This window comes from Podarcis melisellensis (genome assembly GCF_964234715.1).
Source record: "Podarcis melisellensis genome assembly, chromosome: 5".
NCBI classification, from domain to species: Eukaryota; Metazoa; Chordata; class Lepidosauria; order Squamata; family Lacertidae; genus Podarcis; species Podarcis melisellensis.
Window position 1 is genome coordinate 73,795,771 of NC_138537.1, and position 25,084 is coordinate 73,820,854.

Genomic DNA, 25,084 nt, shown 5'->3' on the forward strand with positions numbered 1-25,084 from the left:
TTTACGTTATCCTTAGAAGTCCCCCTATAAATCCCAAAAGCTTGTAAAGCTAGCTGGTAGCAACACTCCTCTGTCAGAAGTGGCCTCCTCGTTTTAAAGTTGTGCATCTTATTATACTGCTCTTCTCCGCCTGCTTTTCTTTTCCCAGAATGGCTTGTCTCCATTGCACATGGCGACGCAAGGGGACCACCTCAACTGTGTCCAGCTTCTCATTGAGCACAATGTGCCTGTGGATGATGTCACTAACGACTATCTGACAGCGCTGCATGTTGCCGCCCACTGTGGCCACTACAAAGTTGCGAAAGTTTTGTTGGACAAGAAAGCTAATCCTAATGCCAAAGCACTGGTGAGTACGCACAGCAGGCTAACTATTCGTCACTAGCATATATAAATGTATCTCAGCATGTTTATGCTTGGTATTTGGGAGTCTCAAATTATTCAGGGGGAACAGCTGCCATTGCTCACAGGGCACAAGAAAATAGGTTTTAGCAGTGCTTTTTTCTTGGGGTGCGCAAGAAAACATTTTGTGAATCTTTGTACTTTTGTCCATTTACTGTATTTATTTTTCCCGATTTGAACAATAAAATCGTGGTTTTCTTGATTCAAAATGAGAGCACCCCAAACATATTTTTTTTAAGAAAAAAAAGCACTGGGTTTTAGTATGAAGTTCTCATGAATGTGTTTCTTGTGCCATTAATGCACATCTTGTGTCTGCATTATGTTAGGCAAAAGAAAATTGAATAAAGTATTTCTGTATCAATACTACTGAAAATTTAATCAGGGTGCGTGTGTGTGCGCGCGCACATATTTTTTTACGGCTTGGTATCATTTGGGGAAAAAAGGGTAAATTATGCAGCCTTTAACTGCCATCGGCAATCAGTGTGGGAGAAATTCAGATTATATCTTTGGAAACAGATTCAGATCACTGGCCTTTCAAATGGTGGAAGGGAAGGGGGGGAAAGGATGCTTTGGGTTCAAAATGTTTCTGATGTCTGCAAAGCAAGTATTAAACTGGGAAATAAACACAAGACTGCACATGAATTAGAGGGAGATGCGTTGGTTATAATGACTTCCGCAAATGACAAACAATTTCCCCCAAATATATGTCTTTTCTGTAAGCATATCCCCACATCATTCTTTGGAAACAGCACAGGTCTCCACACAACCCTTCACCCTTAGCAACACACGTTGAAAGATCTCAGGTTTCAGGAAAAGGGGAAATGCTTGGTTCTGTTCTGTTTTCTCTCTCTTCGTGATTTTTACCCTGAATGATAACAGTAATAAAAAAAAAGAAGTGAAAGAATTCAACTCAAGTATGGCAATGAACTGAACTGCCTGTTTTGACTCAACTAGAAGAGGCAGTAGCCCTGACCATATGTTATGAAAGCATATGGTATCTTTTACTCCTGTTGGAAAGGTAGCTGATGCTGATGAGATTGGAGGCCCAATTCTGTCAGCTGTTTTTAAAATAATCCTATGATGCCACTTTGATATGTATACAGGTTGTCATCGACATTCAAGCAGATGCTGTGAATAGGACTGTACCTTTGATGTTCAGGATAGCTTGTTTTCTTGCTTCTTCTCGCTGCTTCACTCACAATGAAATGGCAGCTTAGCTTTGCACTTTACTGTATGTGCAAATACTATTTATCCCCCCAAAGCATACTAGTCATTAGCATTTCATCCAGCAAAATCCTCTCTCTCTCTCTCTCTCTCTCTATATATATATATATATATATGTGAAACAAAAATTAGCAGCCATGGAATATCACAAGGCGATGAGAAGCATAGTGCATTGCATATAATTCAGAGAAGAAGTGTTTTGTCAATAACATTTGTCTAGCTGTCTGTGAAAAGTCCTTTTCTCAATTTTACAGAATGGTTTCACACCTCTCCACATTGCCTGCAAAAAGAACAGAATTAAAGTGATGGAACTTCTGCTGAAACATGGAGCATCTATCCAAGCTGTCACTGAGGTAAGGTATCTTTGACTGCACATGCTGTTATGTTTTCCGTAAACAAGCAAGTCCATTGACTTAAGAGCTGAGAACAGGAGGAAGATTCGAAATCAAAGCAGGGACCCCTTTCCTACTGTTTCAGTTGAGGTTTCCATATGCTAATTGTTTCTAAACTTCTCTGCTGTAAGGGAATCCTTTCCACACTTCCTTATATGCTGAAAAACCCACATGGTGTGTCTCTGTGGAATCCCACAACAGAGGGATTCTGTGTTCTTAGGTGTATAACTAAGTTGAGATGTGGTGATCTTTGGCCTACTGAACTAATAAGTGTCCCTAGATTCAGGCCTAGATCAAGGGGTGTGAGGGGAGGGGCATATGTCTTGATCAGCAGATATTTTGGGGGTGGCAATAGCCTCCTGCATGGGAGAGAGGTATGCTAGGACCACAACACATGCTCGGTGACTTCTTCCATTCTGGCCAGGTTCCACTTATTGGAAGACCCATCATCCCTGACCATTGGCTATGCAGACTGGAACTGGTGGAAGTATCCAACAACATTTGGAGGGCCACAGATTTCCAGCCCTGATTTACATTACAGGCTTTAGATAGCACAATGTTCCTTCAATGCTTCAGTGATTGTCAAAAATGTCAATCTAAAACGTTGCTGTGAGAGCAAGTGTGGGGTAGCGATTAAAGCAGCCTTTCCCAACCTTGGGTTCTCAGATGTCATTGGACTACCACTCCCACCATCCCTGATTACTGCCCCTTCTGGCTGTGGATGATGGGAGTTGTAGTCCAAGAACACCTGGGAACCCAAGGTTGAGAATAGCAAGCTTTGTGCTGAATAGGCATCCTTTTATAGCTGCCATGTACAACTCACAATTCACCTTCACTGCCAAGGTCCAGGCAACTCTTTTTCATTTTAGCTCATTCTATGCCGCTAACCTCAAACCTCGGTCATTTTTCTGCTTCTTTCAATTTTCTAGTCGGGTCTGACTCCAATCCATGTTGCTGCCTTCATGGGACATGTAAATATTGTTTCACAGCTGATGCATCATGGAGCATCGCCCAACACAACCAATGTGGTGAGCACCAATGTTCATTTGTTTCATTATCAGCCAAGGAGAATATCTGACTTGTAGTGCATTCATACCATCCTCATACCTTTTTCTAGACCTTTTCTAGTCTAGAGTTTGAGCTGCTGCTTCTGTTCCCCACAGCAGTGCTACTTTTCTACAAAAAGAGGTGCCAGAACTCACCATGAACACCTCCCTTGTTCTCTTATAATGGCAACGGTACCCACCTGAGAGGTGCCCAGAACTGAGTTCCGTCGAGTTCTGGATGAAAAAAAATCCTGCCCCACAGTATTTGTTTATCCCTGTCAAGCCACATGGGCTGTTCACTCCTTTTATTTCTGTACTGGACATATCAAAGAGTAAAGTGACCAAACTTTCATTGAGATTCTTGTTTTTTGGGATATGCCCTGCAAACCTGGCCCTATCACGTGGAGCCAAACTTCATATGTGCCTATCCCATGGGCGATGTTTTATTGAATTATTGTATCTCTCATTTACTGCCAATGCTCTGATGAATGTGAACAACAACAATAGCAACAACAACAACAACAGCTTTGAATTCCCCCTTCTCTGTGTTTGGAGGATAGCTTAAAGGCTTATTGAAGAGTCGCCCCCCTCTCTGTTCTTACTGAAATTTGTTTTCATCTTTATCTCCTTCTTTGCACTGGAAAGAGCAGGAGTTCATTTATTATTGCTCAGTGTTTGATTTCTGAAAAGTGCACTTGACTCCTTGAATGCTATAACCCCAGAAGACCAGGGCCTTTTCCCAATTTGAGGCAGGCGCTGCTGAGGTTGCTAGCAGATTGCAGCAGATTGTCAGGACATATTGCCTGTTTTTGGCCACAGCCGCCCTGGAGTACCTCCGTGCACCCAGAGGCTTTGTGGAAGAGTGGGGGTTTTTTTGTGTGTGTGTTTTATAAATGGAGCTGTTCTAGATGCATTTGTGCCAAAGTGACAGAAGCAGGCTTCAAAAAGCACACACATACACAATAACACTTTTCTTCTTCTTCTTTTACTACAGTTTGGCACTGTCTGTTCTTTGCAAAGTCTGATGCATGAGAGGCGAGGCTTTGCTGCAGTAGAGCATTGCCGTGGCAGTTTGCTCTATAAAACCATCTTAAATTATAGACGCCCATGCAGCACCATCTGTGCTTTTAAAAGAGTCAGTGGATTGCAAAAGGTTTAGAAAGGCGCTTCCTTCCTTCAAATCAAAGTTTTTGCTGTTCTTGTTGTTTCCCTGGCGACACCTCTTTCAGTGAAAGCTTGTGAAGCTCTGCAGCTCTTTATATTATTATTATTGATTTATTTTCAACTGCCCAGCAAAGTGATTCCCTGCTTACAGCAAAATCTAGGGCCACTGGAATATAACAGCAGAAAGTCACACAAAAGAATAAAAATGTTCATATCTTCTGCATACATGATCAAGCTTGGCATCATTGCGAAAGTTTCACCAACTGTGAGTGGTCGTTTAACACAGTGTTGTGTTTACATTGCCGATGTAGCTTTGCATTTTTAAAAGGGCATTATTTCCTTTAACACAGAACAAAACACTCGTGTGCTTTAACAGCTGGAAAATCAATGGCTGGAATAAATTACTTTGGTGGGGTCAGAGCTGGAGGTCAAATATTGATTGGGTTTTGCATTCTGCTCCCAGTCAGCCCCTTGAACGTATTCATGTGCTGACGGTTTATGAGTAGAATGTAAAGCTTTTTTTTTCATTTGTTGATTAAAATATTTCTGTTTGCTTTTTACCTTATGGGATGGGTTGTTATTATTATTATTACTAGTCTTTGACTCTCTGGCATTAATTTTCCATTCATAGCGGGGAGAGACAGCACTCCATATGGCTGCCAGAGCTGGCCAGTCGGAAGTTGTTCGATATTTAGTCCAGAATGGAGCTCAGGTAGAAGCTAAAGCCAAGGTAAGCGGACTATTTCTCTACTTGATATGCACTGCAAGAGTCATGTGCTTGATTCTCCAAAGCAAGGCATGGTGTCACCATTGAGCAGAAGGTCAGCTTCAGTAGAATTGGTACAATACATGTTTACCCTAATTTACAACAGTGAGGTCTTGGTGCAGGCTACATGGGTCTGTTGTAGTTGGGGTGCCAGCCTGCAGAGCACTGGGCAAAGTCTGAAGAGGGCAAATCTGGAGCAGGAATGAACCAGCAGCCAAGTTAACAGTAGGAGGTCAAAGTTGGACTCTGCAACAACTGGGAGAGCTCCCAGGGAAAGCAGATGTTGCTCTGACAACATCAGGAAGGTTGCCTCCAGGTTTCTTCCTCTCCCGGCCTCTTGAGCGAGATGAGTGCGCAACCCTAGAGTCGGTCACGACTGGACCGTACAGGCGGGGGTACCTTTACCTTTTATGTATAGCCCATCTGTCTGCCAAAGGTGGTGCATGCTGTTCTCCCCTTCCCCCATTTCAACACCACAGCAACAGTGATTGACCTAAGTGAGATTCATGCCAAAGTGGGGATTTGAACCTTGGTCTTCCACATCCTAGTCCTAACACTCACACCACTACAGTGGCTCTCTAGCACGGTGATCACCTTGGAACCTCCATTTTCATTTCTCACAATGCCCTGGGGTGTCTCTCGAGGTTCCAGGGCAGGCATCATAACAGTGGTGGGTGGGACCTTCTGAGGTGCTGGAATCTTAGCAGTCTTCACATTCTGTTCCTCCTGGCTGGCCTTAGGATGGCCTGACTTGGGGAATGTAGCTGTCCTGGACAGCTCTGCTGACCTGCGTATCTATAGGCACTTTCTGCCTTAGAATTAGTGTCTCTAAATACTGGGTCATTTCCATATGTTCAACTGCCTTGTGTGCCTCAAATGAGGCAGGAAGGTGGAGTGTTAATAATGTGTGTCTTAATATTGAAAGCATGCCTGCATACGTATATTTTGCAGGTTTCATAACACAGCCTTTTCCAACCTTAGACGGTTCCAGTCCTAAATTCCATGGCCTATGGTCAGGGATGATGCACATTGTAGCCCAACAACCTCTAGAAGGCCACCAGTTGGGAAAGACTGGTTTAACATGTTCAAGAACTGTGTCACATTTGATATAATGCACATACCACATTCCGCATAGGGTCTCTACAGGATACAAGCTGACTGTACAGATACTGCCACTGGTCACTATGAAAGTCGTTTACTAGTAATACGTATGTGCAAGTGTTGAACTCCCTGTATGTGGCTCCTTTTTCCTTTGTGTTTAGGATGACCAAACACCGCTGCACATCTCTGCGCGACTGGGAAAAGCTGACATAGTGCAGCAGCTGTTACAGCAAGGAGCGTCTCCCAACGCCCCCACAACTTCAGGGTATACACCGTTGCACCTTTCAGCACGGGAAGGACATGAAGATGTAGCATCAGTCCTTATGGATCACGGCGCATCCTTAAGCATAACTACCAAGGTAAGGGAACTTTACGTGTCACCATCTAATAACATTGGCTATTGTCGAACGTCGTGGCCAGTGCCATCTTCTCTTCTGCCCTTGCATAGAACCACAGCCCTGCAAATGTATCTGGTATAGATCAGCCGAGTGTGCAAATGCCCTGTCTGGAAGGGGAAAGGCCCTGAGGTAAAAGGGAATTGCTGATGTAAATGTTTCTCTTACAGAAAGGATTTACTCCTCTACATGTGGCAGCCAAGTACGGCAAAATTGAAGTAGCCAACCTCTTGCTTCAGAAGAATGCATCTCCAGATGCTGCTGGAAAGGTGAGGCAGGCAAGAGTCACTCCCTGCTTCTGCAGAATATACCCAGTCCTGATCTTCCCATGGTTAGCCAATACTGACTATCAGTAGCAGGAACAGCAGCAGATATTTCTTGGATATTTGCAACTTTCCTATGCATCTCTGAGTTATTGTAGCATCAGTCTTGGATTCTCCCTGAGCTGGAGTGGTGGTTTCTGGATGGTTTCCCCTCCCCCCACCAAAAAAAAATCTACCCAGGTCACCATATAATATAGTGGCCTGGGTCCAGTTTCTACTAGGGGTTACATCAGTGGTTGTGCACAGAATGTTTAAAACATTTACATGGAATTAGAATTCTGCAACCCATTCGAGACAAGCTTTCATGGACTGCACAACTTCAGAATACATGCATTGGAGTGGGTTCAATTGCATGGCTGAACACTTTCCCAGCTTAAAAATACTTCCTACACAGAGAAAACCATCAGATCAAAGAGGAGGCCAAACTATAGAAGCATTCTCTTTGATGGGTTAGTCTTAAAGATTTCAGAGCATTCAAATTTACACACACACACACACACACACACACACACACACCAATCCCACTTCTGAAGTGATAAAGTCCATGAAGGGTTGTAACATATAATGGAATGGGTACTTTGATGCTCAAGAAGCATGGGAGTGTACTGTGAATATATATTTCTCATGCCTGGTATGTTTGGGAGGCCAGGAGTGCAGTGAAGAGGGAGGAACACCCACCTACAAATCAAGTAGTTTGTGTCGTACTGTCTTCTTTGTTGTCATTTATCATTTCAAAACCTTAGTTTAGTTCCACAGTAGTCTCACCAAACCTAGATTAACCTAATTCTCCAGTTTCCTTTTTCTTTTTTAATGTATGGTGGTTTTCTAACAATGCCTGTTTGTTCTGCACGTATTTTTAGAGTGGTTTAACTCCACTGCATGTCGCGGCACATTACGATAATCAGAAAGTGGCACTACTTCTCTTGGACCAGGGAGCCTCACCTCACGCCTCTGCAAAGGTACCCGTGCTTGCTCTGTGGGATGAAGGACCAGATAGTTAGCTTTTATGCAGCCATTCCACAGCATCCGTTACACGTTCCTTCCTTTCGACAAATTGCCATGTACCTTACTAACTCTGATCAGGAACAGTCTACACACTTCCAGATGCAGAAGTTGTTAGAAAAATATTTAAATATTTGATAGGGGCATAAGGGACTTTGCTGAAAACATTCTCCTCCGTTGGTCACAGCCATAATGAGAAGATCATATGGGTGTTGCCTAAAATCCTCCATTAAGGAGAGGGAAGGATAGATATCCCCATTATGTATCTCCCTAACTTGGGTTTGAAACTTGTAATCTTCCATTCAGTTCAGACATCAGCTCAAAATGCAGGGAGTGGGAACCCTCCCATAAACTTCTAACCAATAATAATAATGTCACAAACACAAACAAAATTGAAATCCTCTTTTTTCCATGGCAGCTGTACAAAATGAGACTGCCACATCCACATAAGTACGAAAGCTTTGTGAAATAACTGAGTTGTATTTCACTAACTTTTACACGGTGTAGATCCAATGCAGTTAATCGACCTAGTTTAGTCAAGCTCATTCATTTCAATGGGTCTGTCCTGTGTAAAATATGGTGGCGTACAGCCCAACATGTCCTAGAGATTAGGCCTGATGAGCCTTTCTGAGAATGGCTTCGCACAAATATGGGTGCCATTGCTTGGTGTATCAGGTGTCCCAGGGAACATCTTTATATCTCCATTGTACCTCAGCAAAGAGACCTTCCTCTTCTCTGGTTAATGCGCAGATGAGGACACCTTTCTGGAAACATCTGGAAACACCTTTCCAGATGTTTCAACAGTTTTCATCCACCCCTACTATTGACCATGCTAGCCAGACTTGACAGGAGTTAGAGACCAACATTTAGAAGACGACAAGTTTCCCTTGTTGGGTTAAAGGGACATTAATATATTAACCTAACTGGGAATCCCAGAAGTCTAATGGTGATGGAGAGGAAGAGTACTTGAGGGAGTCTTAGCTCTGATCCTGAGCTGGAGATTATTTTAACTCACAAAGTCAGGGAAGTCCTACTTTATTGTAGACTCTGGTTCTCCCTGAATCATTCCTTCCTGCAAGGAGGAGAACATGAGGGAAGTATGAAAAGAATGTGACAATACCCAAGGCCCCAATTCCTGATCTTTTCCACTTCCTGCCACCCAGTTTCCTAGTTGAGGGCAAAATGTCACCTGGGTAGGCTGCTTTTCTGCATATCTTTTGCTTATCCTCAATCCTTTTGTCGGGAGAAAGGGAAGTTAAGCTGATGAAAAATGAGGTAAGATCCTTGCATGATTGTTGTCTTTTTCACCAGCATCTATGTGGCATCATAAATGTGCGTGGACTGCCTAGAAATTGAAAACAAACAAACAATGCATACCATTTTAGAGCAAACCTGGCAAAATGCTGTTAAGGATTTCTGTGCATGGTTATAGTTTGGGAGATCGGTACTTTTTTAAAAAATCAGATCACTTAAAGTGATAATTGGAGTCAGGAAATCGCCTACGTGACTGCCTCCCAGCATCTCTATTTTTCATATTTTTCTCATGCTCTCCAATGTGTGCTTACTTGGAAGTGTTTGACTGGGCTTACTCCCCCTAATGGGCACAGGATTGTAGTCTTAGACTGATCACAACCCAAGAAAAGGGAACACCATTTTGATTAAAGATGTGCCGTATACTTTAGAAACCCCACTGAAATGTTTTGTTTGAGAATTCTCGTGGCTCTCTTAAGGCACGTCAGACTGAAAAATGATCAGGTGGTAGCAAAAGGCTTTTCTGAAAGGTGCTGGTTAAGCTTTGGAGAATCTGATGGGGAAGACTAGGGCTGCCTCCAAGCTGGGGGTCCTTAGCATGGTGCCCTCGCATGTCCTTACTAGGCACAAAATCAGGTAAGTGCTACAAAGAACAGGGAGCTGCAAGGGAGGAAGCCGGTGCTTTAATTCCCAGTGTAGTGTTGCTCAGTCTGGGGCACTGGGGAATTGTTAAGACGATGGCTCATTCAGCCACTCACTGCAGCAGCCTCACAGTCCCTGCAGCAATGAGTGGGTGGTAACGGAGAAAAATTATGAAAATGGTCCACTCACCCAAGTGCACTGAACTGGCTGGCTGGGCCCCTTGCAGAATTTTTCCCCCTTGTTGCTCAGCACCAAGAAGTCAACTGGGCAGCTGCAATGAAGGAGGGTGGGAGAGAACTTTCGCTTTAATCCCTCCGGTACTCATCGTAACAACGCTGCATCAGGGACATTGGGGGGGGGGGTTAAAAATAAAAATGACAGCTCGCTCCTTTGCCGCAGCTGCTCTTGGTGTTGGGTGGGAAGGGGCTATGTTGCTTTTTTAAAGGGGCACAACCAGTCCAGTCCATGGGCAATGGTGATGGGACTTGCTGGGGTCTCAGTCCCCTGGCGTTTGCCTGGAGATGCCGTGTGCTGACATCGGACCTAGGAAAGACAATTGTGATAAGTACTCAAGCAGTCTTGCAGGTTCATAGGCTCCAGAGCCATGATTTCTATACATGTGGAGCTAGCAAGCCAGCCTTAGAACCTGATAGTGCAGAAAGGCTGGATGGTGCTGTGGTTAGGAATGTTGAACTGGGGCCCATATCCAAATCCCCACCTAAGTATGAAGCTCATGCAAGGCCATAGGGGTCTTTCTACACCAGGGATGGGAAACCTGTGTCCCTCTCCCCATGTGTCTTTAGATTTCTGACTGCTGTTAGCCAGTCTGGCCAATAACCAGGGATGATGAGAGTTGGGAGTCCAACATGGGTCAAAGGTTTCCCTTTGTTTAGGGGTTTTTGACCCTCCTGGACAAATGCCGGCAAGGCTGCTTTGTAAAGTGATGGGTTGCAGGGTAATGCAAAAATGAGTGATTAAGAATGCAGGGTAAAACAGTAATCAAACTGTACTCATTTGCCCATCAGATTTAAAAGGAAATAGGGTGGGTATATAAATTCTTCCATCTCTGGAACGGAGCTCTGCACTTTCCAAGATGTATTTTAAGACGACGAAAAATTGCATTAAAAAAACAAAACCCCTTTGGACTGCCTGCCAGTGGATGATTAAATGCATAGATGTTAGATCCTCTTGCATGAGCAGAGACGAAAGAGATCATGGAGGGAAATCATAGTATAAGCTGTGGGTCAGTTATTATGCATTGGAAAGGCAAAGCAAGTCAAATTCATGCAGAAAGCCCGAAGCATCAGCGGGGCCTCGTTGTATGGGAAATACGCCTTTGCCGTGCCTTGGGAAATAAATTGGGCTGGCTTCCAAATCTTTAGCATTGCGGTGCAATGATATGAAATAAGCACACTCTTTATATAGGGGACAGGATGTTGACCTAGTTTGATGCTGAAAGCAGCTAAGCTGAGGAAGAAAAGAGTGCCTCCTTCCCTAGGAGCAGGAGCTGCCCTTGCACCCAGTGCCAGTGGCTCTCTGAAACCCAGAATGATAACATTATAGGCTTGAAAGAGAACCAGAAATTATAGATCGGGTCACTGGAGTCACTCGTCTCTTACCAAATGGATTAGCAGCTGCCACTTTGGCGTTTCAGTGCCTGCCAAGAGGCTTCCTGGAACAAGACATGTTTCGACACGTGAGCCATAGAAGTGAACCAAACCGAGCACCATCACTTTTGGGATTAATAATTGCCTCCCTGCTCCCCCACTGCCTTAGGCTGCATGTTGTGCAGTCAGATGAGAAATTACATGGGGATGGCAGATGACTTCCTATTAGACATTAAGTCTGATAAGAAAATGTGCAATCGCTGTCATTGAAATGGACTCCCTGAACAGGGCTTTACGCTCTTTGTCACTCTCGCTGGTTTGCCTCTCTCTTTCTCCTCTTTAACCATTTCTTCTCGCTTGATCCATTAGAACAATATTGCCGAAATGCCATTCAGGCAGCCATCAAACTAATAGCCACATGAGTCGCATGCCAGTCTTTTCATCTACCCGAGAGCCGCAAAACACACACCAGTCTTATGCTTACACCACATGCATTTGTTTACTTAGAAGGTGCTAGAAGATGCCATGTTGATATAAAATGCCCATCAGCTACCTTGGGTGCCTTTCCTTTCAAACTGTCCCTTATTACTCATACATATACCTTACTCTCTTGTTTTTTCCTCTTCTTACCTCAACAACCTGTTTCAGAAGCAAAACTTCTAACTAGAAATAGTTTCTGATATTGTTTTCCTGTTGATTAAATTAAGGTTTTCTTGTAGCGTGTGTGCCCTTGTGAATGTAGTCAAATAAGCTGCAGGGTAGAACTGCTTTAAACAATTTGAAAAACAAACAGAAAGTGAAGATTCTTCAGGATAAACTGTGGACTTCTGGAAGGCCTGTACTATAGGCCATCCTCACACATCATTCTTTCCCTTACAAGCAACCATAAGCCTGCCCTCAAGCTTGGACATGGGTTCATATCTATCCACTCTCTGATAGACTCCAGCCTTCAGGGACATAATCTAGACAGCCTGAGACCCTAACTCTCCATCTCACTGCACCAGTTGAGCAGCATGAGGAAGTGCGGCTTTCCATTATGTTGCTGAGGTGGTCTTGTGGTAGCAGCCCCCCACTAACCTTCTCAAGGGTTGTGTTTCGGTCTCTCCTAATATTGCCAGTAGTCTGTACCTTCTAGTCCACATCTTTGGGCCTCGTTGATCATACTAGGCCAACTCTTCTGCCTCCATGTAGTTGTGGGATCAGGTTCCTACCTTCAGATTTCATTTTGCAAGGGCAGCTTGGTAGGAAAGAGATGAGAACAAACCTCATGTTATGTACCCTTGAGGATTCCTCATTACCTGAGCTGACTGGAATAATAAGAAAAACAGTAAATAGCTGTTTTATGGGATTCTGCAAGTGATATGTTACCATATCAATGAAATAAATATTATTTAATGTTTCTTTTACATGAGAAGATTTTTTTTGTAAAAAAAGAAAACCTTTTATCCTAGTCTCTGTGAGCATATTATGCAAGAAATCCTAAAGGTTGGTCATATGAAATAGAGGTGTTTTTTATATAAAAAATTCAAAATACAAGCAGTCATGAGACTTGAGGGAAAGTTAGTATTCCTGGTATTTTATGAATGAGCCGATGACCCAAATATTTTGGTTTTTTTGCACTGGCAGAATGGTTACACACCACTTCACATAGCTTCCAAGAAGAACCAGATGGATATAGCAACCACGTTACTGGAATATGGTGCCGATGCGAATGCTGTGACCAGGCAGGGCATTGCTCCTGTGCATCTTGCCTCCCAGGAGGGCCATGTGGACATGGTGTCGTTGCTTCTCACCAGAAATGCTAATGTGAATCTTAGCAACAAGGTATGTTTTCTTCTTTGTGTGCTCTAGTTTCCCAGCCTTGGGTCTCCAGCTCTTTTTGGACTTACGATTCCCATCAGCCCTTGCTAGCAGGACCAGTGGTTAGGGATGATGGGAACTGTAGTCTAAAAGCAGCTGGTTGGGGAAACACTGCTGGGTGGGGGGGAATGCAGGAGATGTTGCCAGACGCCCAAGTTCCCATTGGTCCCAGCCAGCATAGCCAATGGTTATTATGGGTGATGAGATCTCCAATCTGGTAACATCTGGGGAGGACATGGATGACCTACAAATATGGAGTGTATGTGACAGGAAACCTCTATTAAATATGATTGTGTGGGGCAAATGGCAACACTACTCCTTAGGCAGCTCTATATACAACTTTTATAGGTGCCTCCTCTTCAAAGAAACCAGGAAGCAATACAGGAACCCTTGGCACAGAGCTTTCCCCTATTCTGCTATCACTACTGTGGATCAACTTGGTTTCTGATTGTGGTGCAAGTCCAGAAAATGAAGCCCAAAAGTGCAGTTGGCATATTTCATTTGCACAAGAAGAGAATTATCTGCAAATTGTCCCCACTTTGTTCCCTTGCTTACTTACCTGTCCATGCAAGCACTGGCTTTGACTTCCTGGTGGCTTGTAAGCAGTATGCGCAAGTGCTGTCTCTGCTGCAGTGTGTTTTAAAGCATTCTGTTTGTGCACCTGCAGAACAGTGCTCAGTTCAACCACCCAGGCAGTGCACTGAATAGAAAAATCATTTTGAAAATGCTTAGCCCGACCCTGAATGACTTTGAAAATCTATTTGTGTTTCTTCTCTCTGCACTTCTCCCAGTGGTGTTTTAAATACATGGTATGAATCTAACCTCAATTTTCCTGTTGTCTATCCAGAAGACATTGTCTATTGGGTAGTATGCATTCTGACAACTTTTGAAGAGGGGAAACCCCTTTTGCTAGGGTTTGTGATTGGAGAGGGATGATGTTGTATAGTACCACCCAAAAAAGAAGTATATTACTGTGTTTGGCATTGATACTATCTCAAGTATTTATTTATTGGCAATATTTATGTATTCATTTATACAGTACTTAATGCAAAAACAGACTTTTACAAACTTTGAACTATAACCATCCATAATTAAAATGTACAATAAAACAATCCAATTAAAACTTTTTTTAAAAAACCATCCATAATTCAATTATGCAATAAAATAGCACGGCATTTAAAACAGGAAGCTCAGGTTGAGTGATCAAAGGAATGCCTGTGTAAACAGGTGCAGCTTCAAAAGCCAGCATAATGTATATTGCCCAGTCAACAATACCCACTGGATACTTAACAATAAAAGCTGAAAACCATAAAAAAACAATCTACAACAGCTCTAAAAATTTAACAGAGCAAGGTCAATCACAGTACAAAACTGAATGAATAAAACGAGCAACAGCAAAACTTAAATTGGCACAGGAGAGCTAAAAACATTAGAGATCTTAAAATTATCTCAGAATGCCTGGGAAAGTGAAAATTTATTCACCTGGCACATCTTCCTGGCTACCGTTGGCTTCGTATGTTGCAAAGGAGCATGCGCGGGGTCCAGTGGGCGCAGGGACGCCCAGCAGGGTTCTTGTTTTTCATTTTATTTCCCGCAGTTTTTGGCGCTCTGCAGAAATGCAGGAACCATTAAAGGGCTGGGGCTCTTGCCAAGCGATCTAGGCAAGACAGGTACAGGAGCCATGAGAGAACAAAACGTTGGCAATGCAAGTATACAGAAGGGAGTCAGCCCATATTCAGCTTCTGCGTATCCAGCTGGCCCTCCCTGCCTACCCCAACTTCCCCTGAACCTCCTACTGGGGTTTCTCCCTTCTTCCAACCACCTCTCACTAGTAACTGCCTCTTCCCCCTCAGCCACCCTGTCCATTTGTGACATCACAGGAAGTTTGTAGCCCACGGCAACTGCTATGGGGTGCATCTGCACAGCCTCCCATCTTGGTACTGGAAAGGAGAATGTCATGAACGTTACTTAGATGTATTTAGAAATACCTTGATTCAGAAGTAGAAGATGGCTTGCTTAAGCTCTGCTGTCCCCTTCATTGCTGCTTTGGGGGAAAGTCTTGTCAGCTTGTGACATCCATGAAAGGCAAACACAGATACGGTGAAGGGAATGGCCCTCATTCAAGAGTTACCATCCAGCCACCTCCACTGGCCAGCCTGCCAACCTCCGCTGGCTTCCACCCATGATCCAGTGGTTCATTCGCACAGAGCCTGGAGGGCAGCCTACACCGCTATCTGAACATGCAATTCCCAGGCATACCATGTCTGGTGGGTGACCTGTGTCCACACTCACCATTCATACTTACCCCACCATCAACCCACAAATATCCACACAGCTTTTGTCAGTGGCCTTCTGAAGGTGAATTTCAACCAGCTTACGTGCACAAAATTCAGCCTCCTTCAGCCCTGCGGCATCCCTGGCTTCCACATGCTAATCACAGCTTCTGCCAGGTCCATCGCCAGCTTCCAACCATGGATATCTGCCACTTTCAAGCCACCATCCTCCTCAGCAGGTACATGCGCCTTCTTGTTGCTCCACAGCATCTCATTGATGGATGATGGCCTCCTTCCATTTGCCACTTTGCCTCCATGCGGAAGGAGACCACCAAGTACTGAATAACACAGCTGTTGTCCACCATGTCCTCTTCAAGCTTTTGCCTTGGGCTTTCCCCTTGGTCTGCTTTTGTATGTCCACTGAGCTTCCATGTGCTTTTGTGACATCACAGGATGTCCACAGCCAATAACAGCAGCTGGAGAGGCATCATCATCATCACCTCCTCAGGCCTCACAATGGTGGGTGCAGCTCAGCAGCCATTTCCCCTTTGCTTGTTTGCTACGTACAGCTCACTCCTTATCTGTAATGACACCAGAGAAAAGCATGCCATAAATCCACCTTCCCATTTTGATTCTCTGGCGCCCTATCTGCATAACCTAGCAATCCCAAAATATAGATGTGCTTTTACTCTCGCAAGGTTGAATGTACTGCCCTCGGCTGTACCTGAGGGACGATTCCAACAGATCCCCATGAAAAACGCTTATGTCCCTGTGGAGATGGCAGCACCGAATCGGTGGCGCATGCCCTTCTGGCTTGCACTCTTTATAAAGACTTGAGGAATGAGATTATCACCCCTCTTTTATTGTCCATTCTGGGTTGCCCAACCACTGCCACAGTGTCCTTTCTCTTAGCAGATCAAGATAAGCAGGTGACAGCAGAGGTTGCAGGGTTTTTAGCTGGGGCAATCAGAATAAGATCCACTATTTGACTGTGTTTTATATAATCTGTGTTTTATATAATCGACTTTTTATTTCTGTTCTGTGTATATTGCAATCTTCTTTTGTTGCTATGGCCTATGGCTGACGCAAATAAAGTTTCGTTTCATTCACCTGGCACCAAAAAGGCCATAGGTGTATTTCTTGGGGAGGAGGTACGAACAGGAACAGCGTCAGAGCTTGCTAGGCCTGCACTGTCTTTCTTCACTGCCTATTCATGCAATGCTTCAGCCTTAATGTGCTCCCTGTTCCATTATTATTCCAACTAGGTAGCATTCTTGGTCAGATTCTTGGAGCGTTTCCACACAGAAGTTTGTCATGTGCTCATATATTGCTAACTACACATTGAAGTTTTCCACTGCATCCATCCTCATACAAACACCTTTCCCATATTATTTTCCTATTTAATCTGGATTTATGGTTTCCATGAAAAATCCAGTGAGTTAAAAAAAAAGTGTGCAGAAAAGGTAAATCCAAATTAAATTTGGGGGGAATTGTGCAATTTCAATGCCAACAGTGATATGTGGATACTGTGCAAAATGAGCAGCAGCAAGTTCACAATGAAACTGCCTTGCGGAGAGTGCCTGCTATTTGATAAAGCTACTGAGTATATTACGTTGCCATGAATATTCATCAAGTTTTGGTGGCCTGTGTGTTTATTTCACATTTGCTGAAAAAATTGCCCTGAGTTAATTAAAAGCAAAGAGGAAAGGGTGGGTGTTGTGACACAACTTTTGAACTATCAGGCTGTGTGCATGTATTATGTTTCTATAGATGTTTGTATATGTTTGTGTTTGCGTAAAAAGCTTAGGTTGAGTACATTTCAAATCAACATGTCAAAACTCAGGGAAGAGAAGGCCTCGCTTTCGCCTGAACAAGATTGGGATGTTTTAATTTCTAACCAGCTTGAATTGGCAGCAAGTCTAATTCAGAAAACCATGTTAAGGTGTGAGCTGCCTGGACCCTGTTCAGTTTAACAGGAGGGACTTGGGTCTATGAGAAAAGAGCTTTGTCAACAAATTTACTGCTTAAGTCCACATCTTCAATCATCTGTCACTTTCTGCTCTGTCATATACACTTTCAGCAAAGCTCAGCAAGTCCACAGTGGGGTAGCAGAGAGACACAAAGTACCAGATCTTTAAAGTGACCAACACTGCTGAGTTGATGAGGGAATAAATCTAATCTTTGAACATTCAAAAAGCACTTTCCTATATGCTAGGTTGTGGCTAGCTGCAAGACTCTGGACATGAATTGCAATGCTCTTGACTGGCCTCCTACATAACAGGTTAAATGGTGAGAAGAAATAAACTATGAGGTTTTTAATGATGGACTAGCAGTGTGTTGTAGTGCATTTTATTCCAATGGTACGCAAAAATAACATTCCTTTTATGAAATAACGGTGACTGGTAGACTGATGCGAGTCTGTTCATTTGTTACCGTAACCTGTAATGGGGCATGTTTAATACAGTGGAACCTCAGTTTTCGAATGTAATCCATTCCGGAAGACTGTTTGAGTTCTGAAATGTGCAAAAACCGAAAACTCAATACAATAAAGAAACTCAAAACGGAAGCCACACAGCATGTTTGACTTCCGAAAAGTGTTTGAAAACCAAAGCAGGCAGTTCCGGGGTTTTGGCGTTCCAGTTCCAAAACATTTGTCAACGGAGACGTTTGAAAACCAAGGTTCCATCTACTGTAAAGTGTTGGCATATCACAGGGACATTTTCTGCTAAGCCAGGCATCCCCAAACTTGGCCCTCCAGATGTTTTCGAACTACAATTCCCATCATCCCTGACCACTGGTCCTGTTAGCTAGGGATGATGGTAGTTGTAGCCCCACAAAATCTGGAGGGTCGAGTTTGGGGATGCCTGTGCTAAGCGCAGGGGGAGACCAAAAGTCTTGTTGCACATCAGAATTTGATTGCAGGGGGTTGGACTAGATGATCCTTGTGGTGCCTTCCAACTCTGCAGTCCTGTGATTCTGTGATGCCAAGTGTCCCTTCTGTAAGAAACTAATTTGCCGTGTCTGATTTACAGAGTGGCCTGACTCCACTCCACCTGGCTGCACAAGAAGACCGAGTCAAGGTGGCCGAGGTCCTCGTTAACCAAGGTGCTGTTGTGGATGCACCCACCAAGGTATGCTTTCTTTGAGATGCCAGGTCTTTAAATACTGCTATAGGAGAAGAAAATGAATGAAAACAAAGTGATTGGCCTGCAACAGATACCTCTCATCTCTCCCCCCCCCCAAAAAAAATCAATTTTGGAGTCTCCCCCCCCATAAAATTTTATTGAAGCTTTTAGAAAGAAAACTGAGAAAGAAAGAGAAAAAACCTCTCTCAGAGTTAGATCTTTATCCTTGTCTCACACAAAAGGGGTGGAAACAGGAGCACATGATTTTGAGGGCACCCCTATGGAGGGATCTTCATCTCACCCCGCATGCTGCTAGGGGTCTCTGGGCCCTGGGGCCCAGTCTTGCCTTCAGTGGCGTAGCGTGGGGGGTGCAGGGGGGGCCGGCCGCACCGGGTGCAACATCTGGGGGAGGGCACGCTCACACTCGCAGCTCTCTGCCCTACTAAAATCCACAGGTTAGGGGGCGCAAATTACTTGCCTTGCCCCGGGTGCTGACAACCCACGCTACGCCACTGCTTGCCTTGCCACTGCACCCATGGCCCCCTCACTGGATGACCACCAGGTGAGTGTTAGGGGGGATGCACCCACCAAGGGCCTGGGCTTCCCCTCTGCACAGGGTGTCAGGCAGCACAGTGTGGCCCCATGAGCCCTCCATGCTCCACGCCTGTCCTGCAGCATCAGTGAGGGCTGGGTTGGTGTTGCAAATTTTGCCCACCCTCCCCACACACCTGTGAGTGTACCCACGTACCCTAGGTGCTGGCAAAGGATGCAATGTCCAAGGGTGGACCCTCCCTGCTCTCACCTGGGAGCTTCCTTTTCTTCTGCCACCCACTCACCCTGAGAGATCTTCCCTTCCCCGACTCTCACACAGGGCCCTTCATTAACCACCTGTCACCTTCATGTGCATACAATCCCTTCAGTGACCCAGAGTAGAGGACACCAAATGAAATAATAATGAAGTAAAACAAACAGAAATGAAGCAAGGGGGAAAAGGAGGAGAAGGAAACAGGGAGATAAACTTCAGATGTGCCACCAGCATCACGATCAGTTCTCACGACACATCCCAGGAGTAAACCTTGCGTCTCCCTTTTGTTACTTCTCACGCCATCCTGCAAGGGTTTTTCTCTTCCTTTTTCTGTTGAAGAAGCAAAAAATGTGTCTTGCCAGATGCTGGGTAGCTGGCTAGACAGACTGGCCATATGCGGGGAGCAGCATGTGTGGTCTCACAGCCCTGCTGTTTAGAGAGGGACCAGGGACCTGTCTCCTGACATTTTAGCAGACAGCAGCACCAGACCTGGCTAGGCTGACATTCTAATGAAAGAGTTGTCAGACTCTTGACTACAGTGGGGGGGGGGGGGAATGCACGCTACAGTAATAATTACCTGCCCTTGTACTCTTATCAAAGGTTAGGAAGCCAATTATTGACTCATAAAACTCAATGACATTGCTATTAGCCTGCAGTAGCAAAATTCATGGATGCGGGAAGAGAGAGAGAGAGAGAGAGAGAGAGAGAGAGAGAGAGAGAGAGAGACAAAAATAACTTAGCTATGCCAGTTAACTTCATGTTTAGCCACAAGTAAGTTGTCATGGTCCATTTTGGGATGAGAACTATCTTGGGTCAACCCTCCCCCTCTTTTGTGATGTATGTAGGATGAAGCCTGTAATTGGTTTAATAGGTGGGGAAATTGGCTAATAATTTAATTTAATAATTAATTTAATTTAATAATTTAATAACACTAAGCCTGTCTTCTGAATAAGTGGGAGATAGGATTGAGCCATAAAGCCATATTTGGTGGGGATAGATTTCGAGCTTTGAGGCAGCAAACTAAGGTCACAGTTGTGGGTTTGTAAAGGTTATTTTCATTCTGGAGTCATAAGTGGCATTTGGAGAGCAATATAAAATATTAAAGGCCACCTTTCCTTCTAGGAATCAAAAGCAATTTTTGCTGTAGTGGTCATTTAGCCCGCAGTTCCTTCAATATTTCAAAAAGGTTGAGGCATTGGTAATATGAAAATAATTTTTAAACTTATAGATTAATTGATCATACTTCATTTTAAAATCCCCTGAAGGTAGATTAAAAGTTTTAGTCTGGTTTGTAGATTCTTTTTATATTGCTGCATTTTTATTTTTATTTTAGAATTTAGTGATTGTGTTATTCTTTGATATCTATCATTTTACACCACCTTGGGTGTCGTTTTTGCAAGAACCACATGAATAAATAAACAAAGCCCCTTGATGGCATTTCTGTTTTCTGGTAGGTTCTGTGCAGAACCTTGATGGCCAAGGAATTTGTCTCATCAGGCTTCCTGAAACAGGAACTTGGCAAAGCTCCCCTCCCCTCTCCTCCCTCCCTCCCTCCTTTTCTGCACTCTATGTGTTCAGTAAAACACATAAAGGAAGGGCAGCTATTTCAGGTTTATGGTCTCTGACACCAGAAGCGTCTGTAGCTTAATTAGAGGCTTGGATGACACTGTTTGCTTGTTTAGTGCTCATATTTGGGCCTTAGTATCTGACTGCAGCAGCAAAAACAGCTTGAGGATCAACCTACAGAGCAAGCAATATCATATCTCAAGTTGTTTGGATTTTTAATACCTTCTCAAAGTATAGGGCACTGCTGAAATACCTTGTGCTATTTTTATGGCATGCTTTTGTGCAACACTGGTGTTTATTTTTCCATAGAATTTTGGAACTGTTTGTTTGGGGTGGGATGAAGCAATGAAGACTTAGAATCTTTTACTGGTGCAGCCTCTGTGCAGCCAGTTTAACAAACTGGAAATGCTGATAAGTGTCTGCCAGAGAATTAGAATAGTCAGAGTTGCTTGGGGACAAGTGATAATTAAATCTATCCTGTGTTTGCAGCCTAGACGTGTTGATAGGCACATGCAATGTTCTGTTGTCTAGGCCAATATCATTTATGGCTCTTGAACTTAGCTGCAGGTAGATCATGGGACCATGAAAGTAGAAATGGTTTGAATAACTTTTAAAAAGCAAATAGCAGGTATTGGGCCCATATACAACACTTCAGGACTGAAGTGTCTTTAATGGTTTGCACCCATTGGTGGCCCAAATTCAAACTGGGGGTCTGGTACCTGCTATTTGCATTGAAATAAAAAACCTATTGTCCTCCAGATGTTGCAGGACTACAGATCCCCTCATCTCGACCCATTGCCCATGCTGGCTAGGGCTAATGGGAGCTGGAGTGCAACAACATCTGTAGGGCACTATGTTGTTTCTCCCTGCTTTAAAGAATACTGACTAAGCATACTCAAAACATAATGGGTGGGGGTGCGGGGAGAGAATTGCCCAAGCTACTACATACTCTTCTTTGGCTGTGTAAGCGGGGGAAATCTGCCAGCTGGCATCCTCCTCAAGAACTTCACAGGGTGCACATCTGCTTTAAGGAAATCAAGAAATTAGTTTAAACAGAAGTGCCTCTTGAACGTAAAGCAATTTGGCAACAAAGTACATGTAGTCAAAGGCTATCTTCTTTACTTCTCTACCGACTGAGCAGGCAGCCTGGGAATTGGCTGTTTATCTTACTGTTTTGACACAGTATAACAATTGCGGATGCCGGTCTGTTTGGTAGACTTTTGATTACTCTGCATTAACTTCATCCTAGAACATCCATGGAGTATAGACTATATTGTCAGCATTCATTAGCTTATGTTTTCCTGATGGCCATTCTTCATCAGATGGCTTCTGATGCAGGATGACATGGTTGTGGCCATGAGGAAGCTTTGCAATATATCTTCTAAGGTAGCCCTCTGCTGCTTCAGCCTTTAGCAGAAGGGTCAGAGTTCAGAACAGGACTGCATAGCTTTGTTCTTCAGTTAGCAGGTGCCGGTTTTGCTCTCAGGGAGGCAACCTGAACCCCTGAAAGAGAGATGAAGTTGTGTTGCCCTCCTTCTGTTCTTCAGTGAGCCTACCTCTTTGCCTTTTAATGATGAGTAATAGAGTGTTTTTTATGTTGTAATTTAATTTTGTGAACTGCCCTGAGATCTACAGATGAAGGGCGATATACAAATTTAATAAATGATAACAACAACAACAACAACAACCATACTTCAGTCTTTAGACCAGTGTTTCCCAAACTGTTGCTTGCTGAAGCGCATTCGAATTAAAATTGAGGTGTGCTTCACTCTTACGCCCCAAAACGTTCCCTTTTATAATGTTCTAAGAGAAAGCACTGCTCACCTTTTCCAAAGTACACACACATACACACTGAAATATCCATTTCAAAGCAGGGATTTAGGGAGCCGCAGGCACAATGCAGAAAACCAAGAGGATAAATTGCACAGGGCTTTAGCGAAACGGACTGAAACTACAGCATTATGCTGATATTTATTTTTGATAAATAGCATTTGGTGATCCAGAATTAAGATGTAATTATGAAGGTTTGTATATTTGATGCACCTCCCTGCTTTGGAAAATAAACAGTTCCACTGACCTTCTTGTGAACTGTCTCAGACATGCATTCTGAGTTCAACTCCACTAAGTAAGCAAGTTTCTTAAGAAAGGAAAGATTAATGTTATCTTGATGCAGGCTGATGAGGCAGGAAGAGATAATGGCTTTTAAGGATAATCTGCTGGTGCCTGTCACCATTAAAGCTCCTGGGGATATCCAAACAGACTCCTTGCCAAAACAGTTAACAATCTTGATTATATCAAGATAAACTTAAGCAGAGAACAAAGAGGTGGAAGCTATAGCATTGGTGAATAACAGCATAAACTCCTTATCTTTTATTGCAAATTTTATCCCTGTTTGTTTGTGGGGAAGAGATGCTTAAACTCCAGTCATAAACATCCCCCTCCTGCCCCTGGTTTCCAATGCATAACTAATTGTGTAATAACTGGAGTACCACAAAGGGGAAGCAAAGGCTCATGTACTGTAGACCTAGCTAGGTTCAGTGCCAGGTTGGTCTCACTCCTCAGTGCCTCCTTCTCCTCTGCCTTCAACTCCATGTGCACACTGGCTAATCAGACATAGTTCAGCCCTCTTTCTAGGCCTCTGCATGTCCAACAGCCTTGTGCTGGTATGTAGCTTTTAATAGACCCACCCACACTGCAGTGAGATCAGCATTCAAACTGCACTGTCCCTGCCGTCTGGCAACAGTTTTGTTCTGTGCAAAGTCCTTCCCACACAGCCATGACTTACAGTCCCTGGCTGCTGCTGTTGCTGCTGCCGCTGCTAGAAAACAGGAATCTGCTTACTATCGGAAGAAAGAGAGAGCTGAGCTTTGCACATGACAACAACAGTCCGAGGACTGGTTCACACATGAATCATTTAATGTCTGCATCATGACGCAGTGTCCTGGGTATGTATGTATAGGAGCAATGACAGACCGCCAGCCGCCACATGGATCTTTCAGAGAGTGTGTAGGAACTTTCTGTGTTGCGCCTAAAAAAGCAACATGAATCTCTCATAAGGTCTGCCCATCCTTCTTGGGTGCTCAGCAAAAAAATGGGAGTTCACATGCCCCAAATACACTGACCAGAAAAATCCAGGGAGTGGAGGAGAACAAGGGCAGAGGGGCTGGGCCCCATGCAACCTGAGTGCACGGATCCTGCAGTACCCCTTGTTAGTGCAGCCCCCACCTACTCTTGTTGTTGATTAAAGGTGATCAGTAATCACCTTTCATTTTTTTAAAAATGCATAAACAGTTGGGGTTTTGTTACACATACTTGTGTGCAAAATATTGATGGGATGAATACCTGGACAGAAGACTGTAGCCTTGTCCTCAGCCATATCACAGAGTAGATCATTCAGATCCTTGTGGTGTGCAGTAATGGTAGTATTGACTGTTCAGAAAAGGTGTAGTCTGCTTTTTACAGTCAATTAGTGTGATACTACTGTTCTATAGTGTTCAGAAGACCCACACTAAGAATTCAGTGTCCCACTTTGGTGGTTGACATCAGACCTACCCATTATTATATGAAAGCCCTGTCCTTGCTTTTCACATTTGTTCCATCCTTCCTCCAAAGACCTCAGGGTTTTGAACATGGGCCTCCCTGTATGAAGTCCTGAAGTCTACCTGATACACAACACTGTGAGTGAGTGAGGTGGGATCTGTGAGAGTGCGCAGCAAGCCTTTCTTTTGTTGTGGCTCCTCACCTATTGAAGGCACAGCTCTGGGAGATATGCCAAATGTCTTGACTTCACTCATTCCTATGTCCCATTAAAATGGTTAGCTTTCAGGAAACATTTGTTCTGACATTTTCAGATCTCGATTATTATAATTGATATATTAATTGGTCTTAATGAGTTCCTATGACTCCTGCTGCTTTTTTTTTTTCTTGTCTTAACGAAATGTTATTTTAACCCCCGTGCTTTATTGATTTGTATGTTGCATTGAATTTTGGTTTCGGTTTTAAATTGGCAGGCCTCTCAGAAACTATTATGTGTACATGTCTTGCTGGACAGTTGGCAATGTATGAAGGTGAAAGCAAAAGCAAAATGCTTTAAAAAACAACAACTTCAAAATGAAAAAAAGCAAAAGAAGACAGACTCTGGCT

The 25,084-nt window shown here is 43.7% G+C and overlaps 1 protein-coding gene across 1 annotated transcript in view; it reads left to right on the forward strand.

Annotated features, from left to right (window-relative positions):
• The window catches only part of ANK3 (ankyrin 3), a gene marked incomplete at its 3' end in the record, with an annotated part of 355,068 nt that overhangs the window by 265,375 nt on the left and 64,609 nt on the right, over positions 1-25,084 (forward strand). Inside the window, exons 12-20 of the mRNA XM_081912558.1 lie at positions 149-346; positions 1,878-1,976; positions 2,945-3,043; positions 4,857-4,955; positions 6,254-6,451; positions 6,658-6,756; positions 7,671-7,769; positions 12,939-13,136; positions 18,478-18,576. Of these exons, the coding sequence (XP_081768684.1) occupies positions 149-346; positions 1,878-1,976; positions 2,945-3,043; positions 4,857-4,955; positions 6,254-6,451; positions 6,658-6,756; positions 7,671-7,769; positions 12,939-13,136; positions 18,478-18,576 (1,188 nt within the window). The remainder of the gene's footprint in view (positions 1-148; positions 347-1,877; positions 1,977-2,944; positions 3,044-4,856; positions 4,956-6,253; positions 6,452-6,657; positions 6,757-7,670; positions 7,770-12,938; positions 13,137-18,477; positions 18,577-25,084) is intronic.